The sequence below is a fragment of the Solea solea genome, chromosome 9, assembly GCF_958295425.1.
Source record: "Solea solea chromosome 9, fSolSol10.1, whole genome shotgun sequence".
Classification (NCBI taxonomy): Eukaryota; Metazoa; Chordata; class Actinopteri; order Pleuronectiformes; family Soleidae; genus Solea; species Solea solea.
Genome location: NC_081142.1, coordinates 21983743 through 21996317, shown reverse-complemented (window position 1 = coordinate 21996317; position 12575 = coordinate 21983743). Strand labels below are relative to the sequence as shown.

Sequence of the window (12575 nt, the reverse complement as noted above, 5' to 3'; positions counted from 1 at the left end):
CTCCTTTTCCACAGTAGGATCCTGAGTATGTTATCTACACCACTCTGCAGATAAGGAGAGAGAGAGAGAGAGAGAGAGAGAGAGAGAGGTATGTGCACAGTCGTGATGAATGTGGGAACCACGGCAGGAGAACAAGCAGCAGACTTGCTTTTACTATTCAACAAACAGACAAAAAGAACAACTTTAAACATCACAATCAGAAGAAACACATGTGGGCTAAATCAAGCAAGTTGAATGGAGTCTCTGCTTTAGTGTCAGGTCGTTGGATTGTAGAGGATGAAGATGATTTCCCAGATATTCCACATTTAAATATGTGTTATAGGGTTATATGTGTAACAGAAACACTGCATTACTCGTACTACAATGGTCTCATACAAAACTACAGAGCCTAAAGTGTAAAGAATACTGACATTAGACCTACATTCAACTGTGGAATTACAAATATTAGGCTTAAAAACGGCATGTTTTGCACACATCATGACCAGTTTTTGACCGACCATTCAAGGAAAAAGGTTGTTTTTAATTAGTTAAGTCCTTCAATGAGCGCCCTGTAAAGGGTTAAGTAAAGGACTAGGACTTAATTCTCTTTCCATCACAGGTGAGGCTACAAATGTCATGTCGACTCTGACTTGGAAAACGTCTGCAGCTGAGGGATCTCCTTTTATTTATTCTTTTTTCATCTTCTTTCAAAGAAACCCAGGAGTCGTTCAGCTGAGCATGGTTTTTTTCCCCCCTTATACGTCCAGTAATAATGCTGAATATGCTGCTAACACTTGCCAACCCAATGCCCACGGGTGTGTAAAAGAACCCCCACTCGTGCACAGAGGTCACTCACAGAAGCTCTCAGGATCAAAAGGATCCGCGGTGAAGACAAATATCCAGTGAGACGGATAGAAGATGAGACGGAGGACAGGAAACCTGAGGAAAGTCCTGCAGTTTAATGCCAGAAAAGCTGCTTTGTATTCACCTCATGTGAAGCTGTTCAAGTGATGGAGTTAAGGCCGGCACGACACGAGAGAGCTCTTCAAAGCTGCGGTCTTCTAAGTGTAACAGGCGTTACAGCGCGGTGACCTGTGTCAGCCTGAGCCTCTGCAGCGGGTCTTATGCCTTCTAAGTCATTTTAGTTCAAGTTCAAGAATCTGTATGATCTCCTAGGGGCGGTTAGTTTCATAAAACAAAACAAGAGGTCATCTTTGAGTCTAATCTCTGCATCTCAGCAGCAGATCTCTGCGTCCACAAAGGAAGCAACCTGAACTCTCCGTGCAGGGGTTTAGTCTGGATCTGCCAGGATCAGTGAGGTCATTTAGGCTCCTGTTCTTACGTGTTAAAGAAAGACCAAACCGGCAGTTAGTAAAGACTGGATGTCAACGAATAAACATCCTCATCCACACAGCTGCCGATAAAAACTGCATTCGCTGATCGATGATCTTCTTACAAAAATGAATCCACGCAGGGTTCAAAGGTCATCATATAACAAGAGCTGCAACTAACGATTATTGTCATAATCGAGTAATCGTTTGGGCCATAAAATGTCAGAAAACGTTGGAAAACGATCCGTGTTTGTCAAACGTGGAAATGATGATGTTCTCAACAAACCAAAATGATTCAGTTTTCATGATTTCTTTGTTTATATGGAGCAAAGAAACCAGAAAATATTCACACTTAAGAGGCTAAAACATTCAGAAATCTTGTTTCAAGCCGATTATTAATCAATTATCAAAATAGTTGACGATTCATTTAGTGATGGATTAATAATCGAGTAATTGTTTCAACTCAACAAGCATGCTGACATTTCTACCTGAAATGCCAGTTTAGTGTGAACGTTACATATTCTGTCTTATTTATTTACACTGTGGTTGTTTTAAATTTGCTTCACAAATAAAGTTGGATTGGATTTGGTACCAGACGTCTCTCTCCTCCTGCGACTCCTTCACCAGGACGAGGTAACCCTAAAGTGAGCTCTTAAAACATTGCGTGGGGACACTTTATTCATTCATGGAGAATGGATTAATTGATGCCACGAAAAAGCCTCAGGCTAATTAATGAATTACATCTGACACAGCAGAGGCAGGAACATGGCAACACACACACACTCACTGATGTTTTATTCATATGGTCATTTATTTTTTGAAATGAATGTTTAAAACTAGTCTTGCTATTTCACTTAATCAAATATATACATATATATATATATATATATATATATTTGACACTATATTAACGTTCTTTTAGACGCCATGTCTACAAAGGTCAAAACAATAAAACCAAACCTTTTCTGTTTCATCACACCTGACCTCCCTGCCAAGTCTCTAGAGGTTTTATGCACTTTAACCTCCTCAAAAATGACCTCAAAGCCACAGTTTCGGCCCCTGCCATTTGTGGCTCGGGCCCTAAAATTAAACAGAAAAATAGATAAAGTCATCATTAAAGCTCAAGAATATCATTTGTTTCGACAATAACCTTTACCTTCTACCTTTGTTCTGATCCTAACAATCAATAAACAGACAAAAAATGTCAAAGGAAAAGAAAGATTAAAAAATCATTTTATTCATTTATTCATTTCGGACTTGACAGATTGACAGCTTGTGTCCCCGCCCTAAACGACCCTTTAATGAGGAAGTAAAGTATTAGGAAATAAGTGAGTTTGTCCCATCGCTTTGCACAGTATTGCGAAAAATATACATACATCTATTTTTGTTTAGTTTCCCTTCGTCTGTGTTTATGTCATCATACAATTCACCGTGTTGTACGTTTCCTGAGCAAAAAGCAAATATAAAATATTCAACGTTAAAGAGATTTTTTTTTATATACTGATACAGTGCAGTATGAACGAGACCAGTGTGTCCCAAACCTTCTGTAGGACCACCCACGTTGTAAAGATTTGTGCATATTTTCAGTGACTCATTTACAGCCATAACCTGTAAACGCCTAATAAAATTTAATGAAACTTAATGTATACACATAAATCTTAACTAAAAGGACGGGGGGGAAATTCTGCAAAATTTGTCTGGGGGATCATTGATGTAGTCCGTCCTGAAAACAAGTCAAAATAAAGTGCAACGCTGACTTTATTAAGCAATAATAATGACAAATACACACTACTGCACATGTGTAATTCACAGTAGTGGCATTTGAAAGAAGCTAATAGCCGTCATTTGTCGGCAATTATGTACAAACTGTAAATAAAAATTGTCAATAGAAAGTGATATTCGCAACGAGGCGCCGCACTGTCTGTGATTATGGTTCAATTTCCTCGTCTTCATAGTGCAAATTTCATCGTCGGTTGTTACATTTACCTCCAGCTACACCGCAGAGAACACACAACAGTGTCATTATATAAATTAAATTACCTATGAAACCAAATCAGATCGTACAAGAATCAACCAAAGGAAATGACACCGGCAGCTAAAAGGCAGCTCTGTATTCTTTCGCCGTCTCATGAACGACCTCAGCGGTAAAGGCACATGCTGGTGCTCTGATACAGGTACATGTAGGCGTCGCAGAAGAGACGCTTGGCCACACCCTTCATGTCCCGTGGCGCCTGACTGGCCAGCTCGGCGGGAGACATTTCCAGGTACGTGCCGACCTCGGGGCAGACGCGCACCTCGGGGATGTTGAAGCCATCTGTTCCTCCTGAAAACACACACACACACACAAAATCAGACACACAAAATCACACACAGAGGTGGTGTTTTTCTGTGTGTGCCCGTGAAGAGATGGCGGCTCACTCACCCTCTCTGTCCGCCATGCTGTCAAAGAAGAGCCAGTCCTCGGGGCTTGGTCCGTATTTGATGAAGGACACGTAGTGGCTGGTCTCGATGCACAGCACGGCAAACAGCTCCAGTTTGTCTCTGGTCAGGGTGTGCGGCGAGTGGTGACCCACGTATTCTTTTGGGACTACCAGAGCAGCCGGCCGATGGGATCGCCGCTGCTGATGAGAGTGCACCTGGAAAAATAAAGGACTAAATAACCCACGGGTCTTGGCTAATGTGATGCTTTTTGGTTCTTTCCCGTTTCAACTGAAGGTTTATTTTGAAAGGGTGTCAAACAGCAAAACAGAGACACAGAACATAACACAGTGAATGTTGATGAGCTCCACTTTAACAGGTTTTGACTGTGTATTTTACACGAGGACGTTAAAAGCTCCCCGTTCATTCAAGGGCAATTTCAGATTATTTCAAAAGTAGCTGCCAAAGTATCCCATAATATGAAATCAATCATTAAACACAGTCTGTGCGCGAAAGCTGCAAAAACAGACGACTGTAGTAAACCACTAAAACACCACTTTCTAACATTAAAATTTATACTACATTATTATATCTTTCAGACACACTTTATAAGTCACATTACTGCAGATGGCTTCTCACTCTGCTCTCTCAAGAAAGTGATATTAACTTATTCAATAATATTATTGTGTATTCAGACAGGTCTCTCCACACCCGAACCAGCAGGTTCAGAGGAAGCTTGTTTCCTGCAGCCTTCACCCTACTGAACTCGAGCTCTGCATTATGTCACTATCAGTGTTTGCTTTCTACCAAAACACAGATGAAAATGCCACAGAACAATGAGCACTCAGTCACACCAAACCAACTATTACTAAAAACACACACGGCTGCACTAGTATCTACAAAGCGCTGACAGTCTGGTTTAAATGTCAACAATGAAAGCTTTTATTTTTGTCTCTACTTTGTTTGTTTTCTCCCAGTCATTTAAGTTCTACTGCTTCACCAGAGCCTGAGGTGGTGAAGTTGGCTTAAGTCACACAGAGAAAAACCACATCATTGTTCACACAAGTCCTCAGTAAACACACACACACACACACACACACACAGACAGAGGTTATCACACCTGAGTGGAGCACATCCGACAGAAGACCTTGAATCCCGTGCAGCTGAAAACAGGGTCTTTAAAACAGTCGTTGCACTGCTCAGCGGCCATGTTTCCACATATTATGCACTGCTGCGGACCTGGAACACACACACACACACACACACACACACGTCATCCTCAGGATCTCCCCCCGCCTCCCCCATGTCCTTCCCTGTTCTGTCTGTCTGTGTGTGTTTGAGTTCACCATCAGAGAGGAGGTCGGTGACGTCCAGCTCCAGAGACGGAATGATTTTGTCAAACATCTTGAACTTCTTTCCAAAGCGAGGCATCTGGAGGATGAGGCAGGAGGGAACCTGTCGTCGGAGCCAAGCACAGAAACGTCAGACACGAGATCAACCTGCACGTGAGAGGTTAAAGATCTGCCGAGAACAACAACAACGCCATCTACTGGGGAAAATACAGCATTAGACGCATGTATCCTTGGAAATTCTGTGCATAGACTACAGTTAAGGTTCAGTTATAAGGGCCACTTTAGAGATTAATGTGTTATTTGATCCTCACACAGTGGATCTGAGCGACACGGCTCATTCCCACAACAGAGGAAGTCTAAGTGACTGCCTTCAAAAGAAAACAAAAGCCCTCGTAAGTTAAGTAAGTTCTTTATAACTTTATTCCTTTATTTCCTCCATTAATTGATGAGTTGATGTTGAAAGGTGCTTCTCAGGAGCAAGGAAACCAGAAAATATTCCCATTTAAGAGTAAAAACGAAGAACGTGGTCCACAGAGTTTTTAATTGAAGCACGCGTCACCTCTATGCTTGGACTCTAACTTGAAAGACAGCCTCATAAAGAATAAATGTCAGGTAGAATCTTGTGTGACTTAAGACTTTTAAATACAAGTCAAAGACCTTAATGAATTATTATTTTCTACTTATTCTACTGTCCTATTTATGAGGATATGAGGAAAGTAAAATGTCATTTATTTGTGAGGATTTCCTTTGGTTGGATGACTCAACGATGTATCTTCCAAGCTCTCACCTCTGCCAGTCTCAGTCGTCCGCTGTGGAACGAGTGTTCGAGCAGCTGCTGCACCGTCGGCAGCACCAGGCTGTGGTTCTGGTCCAGGAAGATCTGATAGCAGTAGCTTTCCTGCACTTTACCACCCGCGGAGCTAAAAGGGGGGAAGAGCACCAGACGTCAAGATGACAACGACAAAAGAAAAGTATTTGGTTATTTCCTTATGGAGGAAATGCAAGCTTACAGTTTGAGTAGAGGGTCCAGGGAGAGAATGTGGTGCATGATGACAATGAGGAACTCCTCTGGGTCTGAAAGGCAGCAGTCACACAGTAAGAGTCACGTTTTTTCAAACCACAAAACACCAGCTCTGCAGGTTACACTCACCTTTCTCCTCCGTGGTGAAGGAATGACTGTAGCCGTGTTTCTCCAGCTGCTGTCGGAGCTTCATCACGTACCTGCCGTCCACAAAACCCTTACTGCAGCAGAAAACACACAAGACAATGTAACATGTAGGGGTTTGATAGAAAACAAGGGTACAAGCACGTTGTGAGTACACACATGTGTTTTTAATCATTTAATGGCAGAAAAAAGCAACTGTCCCTATTGAACAACACGGCTTTGGGTTCGGGTTTGAACCCTTCAACAAACAATGTTCAACAGTTGTTGCAACTAACGTTCATTTTTCATAATCGATTTATCTGTCGATTATTTTCTCGAGTGATCGTTTGGTGCAGAAAATGTTTTCAAACCTGGACAGGATGATGTTCTCAAATGTCTTGTTTTGTCCAAAAAAACTAAAAAAAAGATTCAGTTTTAATGATTTCTTTGTCATGTGGAGCAAAGAAACCACAAAATATTCACATTTTAGAAGCTTTCCCTTACAAAACACTCAAACTCAACCTCGATTAAATGATTATCAAAATAGTTGACGCCTAATTTAGTAATACAGATTTGTTTGCTGATATCTTGGGAGGCAAAATGTCATTTAATGTTCACCCTTCCATTCATTTTCCACTTTCCTTTGGCGGATTACTATCGATATTGTACTAACAGGGGCACAGTTTCAGTTTGGGCACGAGCAGATCACTAGTGTGTTAAACAGGCAGGGTGTTTTTGTGTTCGGTGCTAAACAAACGTTTGATCGTCTGATTGAATGATTGAATCACTCTCAGTTCATCTGAACGCCACAGTTGTTAACAAAAAACGTTCAGCGACAGCTGCCTCGGGCTTTGCGACGCGTGACACTTTTTAAAGCATTTACCTGCGAAGGGGGTTGACAATGTCGCAGAGCAGTGTTCGCTGAATCGGGGCGTCTTGAGGTTCCGTTGATTTATACAGCATGGAGTCCAGCACAGAGGAGCAGGAGAACAAACTGAAAACACAGTTCAAGAGTTTTGACAAACAAACCCCAGACTGCATCAAATAAAAAGGTAAAAAGTAGTATATTGTGTGAAATACCTGTGATGCGTTACCAACCAGACAAATAAAACGTCAGTGTAGACCATTTAAAATGTTTATTATCATCATTATAAAATGCATCATCCTGACCTAAAGAGGGCGGCGTCCATGTAGCAGGAGTTGCAGTGTCCTTGGATCCCCTTCATTCGTCCGGTCAGGATGCGGCTCACCTGCTCTGTGCTGATGGGTGGAACCGTTTCCGGTCTCCCTGTGCTGTGCCCCATCGCTACCTCTAACAACACACAATAAAAACACACACATGCATTGTGCAGGTTAACACAAATAACAACATTATACATGTGGTGCAATGATAACGTGTTGCCCCCTGCTGTTGGAGCAACTGGTAAATGTAGAATTCAGCTTACAAGAGACAGAATACTGTGTGTTTTCTGTATCTAAGGAGTCTCATCAGCGTCAGTGACCAAATAAGCTTATTCTGCCTGACTGAGATCTCACAGTGCTTGTGGTTGCCATTTCGAGGTGTGCAGGAAGTAAACGTTAGATATTAAGATGTGTGGGTGTGCGTCTAGAGGACAATTGGGCCAAAACTAAGGAATTTTACGATAATGTTTGAAGTAAAAAACTGTGCTTATTAAGTTGGTATCAAAGTATTATTCATGAATTGGTATGAAAGTATACAGAATAAGTTTTTCCGCAGCCCTATTCATCATACAAATAAACTGTATGTACAATATCATTGTTTTACTTTACTCTGACAAAAATACATTATCAATGCACGCTTCAGATCTTTCTACACTAGTACACAAGAGGGCACTACTTCACAAATCAGGCGATGGTCTAACCTGTGTCTTCCAGTTTAGGCATCTTCTCACTGTGATTGGCCGATAAGCTCTGAAAACGTGAGTCGGGATGGCAGGAGCTCAGCTTCAAAAACAGACCTCGCTTTGGAGGACAGTGGAAGTAACGCTCACCCTTGAAGGTGCCGTCGCTCACGCCCACGTCTTCATCCTGCAGGGTTAGCGTGAGAACGTCAAGATCACACTTTGAGAGCAACCCTTAAAAATGAATTTACATTTATTTCATTGTCCAGCTGTGTGTCACACAACTATTTTGGGTAGTCTGGTCATTCCTAGGCCCAATACTGAAGTTGTAAAGTCTTTATACTGGCTCCCAGTCAGCGACAGAATAGAACGTATAGTTCTGTTACAGGTTTACATAGGGTTAGAATAGTCGAGCCCAGAACATTACCAGCTCGAGTCCAGCCATGGGATGCTCTATATCATGCAGATTGCCGATCCAGCGAATGGTTCCATACGACCTCCCTAAAGCCAAATTCACCTCCACCAAAGAGTTTACACTCAGCAGCATTCGCGGATCATAAGCTTTTGATTTTGTCGGCGGCGTATCAATGTCCATCTTCTCTGGCTCAGCTGTGGAAAAAAAACTTTATTAGTATCAGATTCATTGCAAAAGCGCCCCCAACGTCACCATGTGCACAGCTGCTCAAACCTGCAGACACCTCTCCCTTCACCACACAGTGTAGTGGCATCTTCACTTCACCTCCCATCTTCCCGTTCTCATCGGTGTCCTGGAAACACCAGCAAAACAAGTCAGAAACATGTCTTTGTACAAAAGAAAATCTGACGTTTTGCTTGTATTAGAGAGCGTAAAGATGAGCAAGGAGCGCACTAATGGATTTTCAAAAAGCTAGTCGATCATGACTTCCTGGTTTGGTGCCATCACGTGTCCGATCCGCGTGAACGTGACGTGTTGCCGTTTTGTTACTGCTGTAAATTCATTCCAAAACAAATCTTTTCGCAATGAGGACATTTTGCACTTCTCACTTCACATACTCCGTTAAATGGCTAGTTTCTAATTAACTCTCACGTGGAGAAGAGATAATCATGGATGCTGTGTGTGTTTGTGTGTTGAAGGAACAAAATATTGACAGAAGAAAACAGCTGCATTTTAATCACGAGTGCCAAAAGATAAACACTTGAGATATTACTAACCGTTGAGATCTGAACAAAACGTTCTCCGTCCTCTTTCAGCACATCCACCACCATTCCATGGCCAAATTTATCTTCGATGAAGTAAGTGACTCTGTCCCCCGGCAGTAACGCCTCTGTTTGTTGCTGTGGCGGCGGCTCTGGAGCAGTGGGAGTCAAGGAAATGGGAACCAAAGGTCTGACTTTGGAGAATGGAACAAAAACGGCGCATTTTTTTTCACAGGAGAAGTAATCTTTGTACTGATGTTTCCCGTTGCACGTCCCCTTCCCCTTGTCTGCTCCCTGGAGGTCAACAAAAGCATAGCAAGTGGTTAGAGTTAATATCAGTGTCTTTTTTCTTTTGACTACAAAGGTACTGGTACACTTTTGTCTTTTTTGCGGCTGATACTTTGAATGTTTAACAGTGTTGTGTCAGTTTTCTTCAACAACAATGCCATTTTAAAGATATATATATACAGTATATATATATAGGCAAAATAATGCACCACTATAAAGGCTCACCTGGAGTTCAATCCCAAAGAACCTTCCTGCTAAAGGACGCTTATATTTTGGTCCCGACAGTGTTCCGATGTAGCGGATGATGCCCTTCATTTCATCTTCTCCTTCCAGCACAATAATTGCATCGCCCTCAGTGAGTCCTACTGCAGTTTGGAGAGCAGATTTGTCTTGGAACCACTGCAATCGTTCTTTGTCATCCGGCAGGGCCAGCAGCAGCTCGGCGTGCTCCGCACTCAGCTCCGTCATGCAGTCTAAATCTATTGCATAATCTAAGTTTGCATACGAGTCTAAAGGGGTAACATTTACCTTGGAGGAATGCACACGTCTCTTGTACTTGCTTTCAGGGGCGTAACATATGCTACCAGCTTTGAGGTGTCCAGGAGATTCAGGGCGTTTAGTTAAGATGAAGTAGACATGTTCTGTTGACGTCATGGTCACGACGACAGTGGAAGTCGTGGGGAGCTGTACAGACAGCAACACACACACACAAATGTTAGTACTCATATTTTTGAGAATTCTTTCCAAAAAGACCTGTCCTGTGATTGGACAAAGCCTCCGGTGAATGCGTCGGATTTATGTGGCCATAAACAAAGCCCAGGGGCAATGCTGAATCTAGTTCCCTCTCTCAGAAAGCTTGACTGACATCACGGTAACAGATTATTACGGAATTATTAATAATAAAGCTAAGAAATCCTGTGTACTGCACCTTGGACTAAAACAATGATTTATATAAACAACCATCCTAATGAGAGATCAAAATGAACTCCACCCATACTATCATACCTGAAAACATATCACATGACTACATGCCACACACACACACGCACACGCCTAGCTTGCAGTGAGTTGCTTCTGATGCAGAAATACTACAACTACAGCTATGGCAAAAAAGAAAAAAAGTAAAACAAGAGATTAAGGCTTTTGTGATCAACAATGAGGTGTTGACCTGACAGCGCTGGACAAAAACTTTTCACCACAGAAGCTGCGTCATTGTTCCCAATAATGTGTCAGTCAACTAAAACACAGCCCTGGTGTTCTGAGTGAACTGGAGCTGCAGTGTTTGCAAACATTTTAGGGGCTTGAAAACTCTGATGCAGGGTGGACACAAGGTTTAAAATATATTCATTTGATGAATCTGTTGAATATTTTCTTGATTAATTGAGTACATGCCAAAATGTCCTCACTCTCTAAGGTTTATATGCATTTTGGTCCTCACACAGACACCCATACAAACATACCCACACACACAGGTTCACACTGCTATCCTTTTAAGGACTCCATTTATTTGAACAGCCTAAACAAAGCCTTAACCCTAACTTAAACCATGATCACTTAATGCCTAAACCTAATCTTAACCTAGCCACAGCTCAAATCTTAGCTCTAAACCAGTTCGTCAGAAATGTAGGACCAGGTTTTGGTCTCCATGAGGACTACTGGCCCTGGTCCTGGTCCTGACTACTGGCCCTTAAAAGGCAACAAATTCAAGAACACACACACACACACACACACCGAAAATGTATAATTTTGTTGAAAATAAAGCTTTTGCTACCAATTGTGTTAGCTTACGACAACCATGACAACGTGAAATCACCGCTAACAAATCACCAATAACACTGAAAACATACAAAATGGAGCAACTTCGTTGTTGTCGTCACTCTTCTTAAACACTCATTGATGACAAACACTGCATTAGTTTGCGTGATCTTGCTAAACTCACCTGTTTAACAACTTTAAAGGTTTCCCCTCCAAGTCGTCTGCGATTTCCTCTGTTGATTTACGTCCAGCTCTTTCCACGTTTCACTTTCACTTCTCTTCTCGTTTCATTTCACCATAAATGTGTCACTTCACATTTCACACTGTGCTGGTGTGAAGTTAGACTTTATAAAAGTCTGCAGAACAAACTCACGACGACCTCCTGTAGTGTTTAATATCAATGTTTTCAAGAAAACGTCTCGCTTGTTTCCCCAAATCTCTTCACAGTCTAGCCTACGACACTTAGCGAAGTAGGCAATATGAACCCTCAGTCGGGTCTGACGGGCAACCACCGGCCTCACTTTACTGTAGGTCAGGGGCTTCACTCTGGGGGCAAGTGAACTTCTAGTGTGGTCAGCACTCAGGGGGTCGTTCGAAGTAGAAAAAGTCCAGTTCTGGGGGAAATTAACTGTTAATAATAAAATAATGTCTTAGTAATAAGCAGAATAAAGGTATTCAAGGGTAATGTTGTGCATAATTTCAAAGTAAAAGTGTTTGTTTTGAAATATAGTTTACAAAAACATAACATGATGACAATGATGCAAAATTAATCTGTCAGACAGAAATCAAATCAATAACATGTGGACAATTGTAATTAAAACACTAGACTAGCTTATATATCAGAATCAGAATCAGAATACTTTTATTATCCTGAAGGAATATATATATATATATATATATATACATATATATAAATACATATAACCTCCGAGGCTTCGAAGCGTGTGCCGAGTAGGGGAGGGGGCGTTTCCGCGATGCGCGTATCGAGGCTTGCTTCATTTAGGGGAGGAGCCAAAAATGATGACGTCCGAAGCCTCGCTGCCCGGCTGAACCACGTGATTACTTCGTGAAGTGGTTCAGATTTAGCGCGAGGTTTTACAGCTATATAGACCCCTATATAGCTCCATTCAAAATGTGGGTTTTTGAAGGAGAGTTGCGGTCAGTTGAGAGTTTGGATAGTTTGGAGAGTTTGGATACTAGAGTTTGGACAGCGTTTATATAGTTTGGAGATAGTTTGGAGAGTTTAGAGAGAGGGAGGAGAGTAGGATAG

At 41.8% G+C, this 12575-nt stretch overlaps 1 protein-coding gene across 1 annotated transcript; it reads right to left on the bottom strand.

Annotated features, from left to right (window-relative positions):
* Nucleotides 1-2514: 2514 nt before the first annotated feature.
* On the bottom strand, nt 2515-11886 carry cyldl (cylindromatosis (turban tumor syndrome), like). The gene is made up of 15 exons (XM_058638820.1): nt 11490-11886; nt 9782-10234; nt 9278-9562; nt 8775-8853; nt 8514-8695; nt 8108-8273; nt 7395-7536; nt 7108-7218; nt 6231-6322; nt 6091-6154; nt 5868-6000; nt 5075-5183; nt 4849-4967; nt 3733-3946; nt 2515-3633 (listed from the first exon to the last, which is right to left on the bottom strand). The coding sequence occupies exons 2-15, from the start codon at nt 10202-10204 to the stop codon at nt 3449-3451; spliced, it is 2304 nt and encodes a 767-aa protein (XP_058494803.1). The 5' UTR covers nt 10205-10234; nt 11490-11886; the 3' UTR covers nt 2515-3448.
* Nucleotides 11887-12575: the final 689 nt, after the last annotated feature.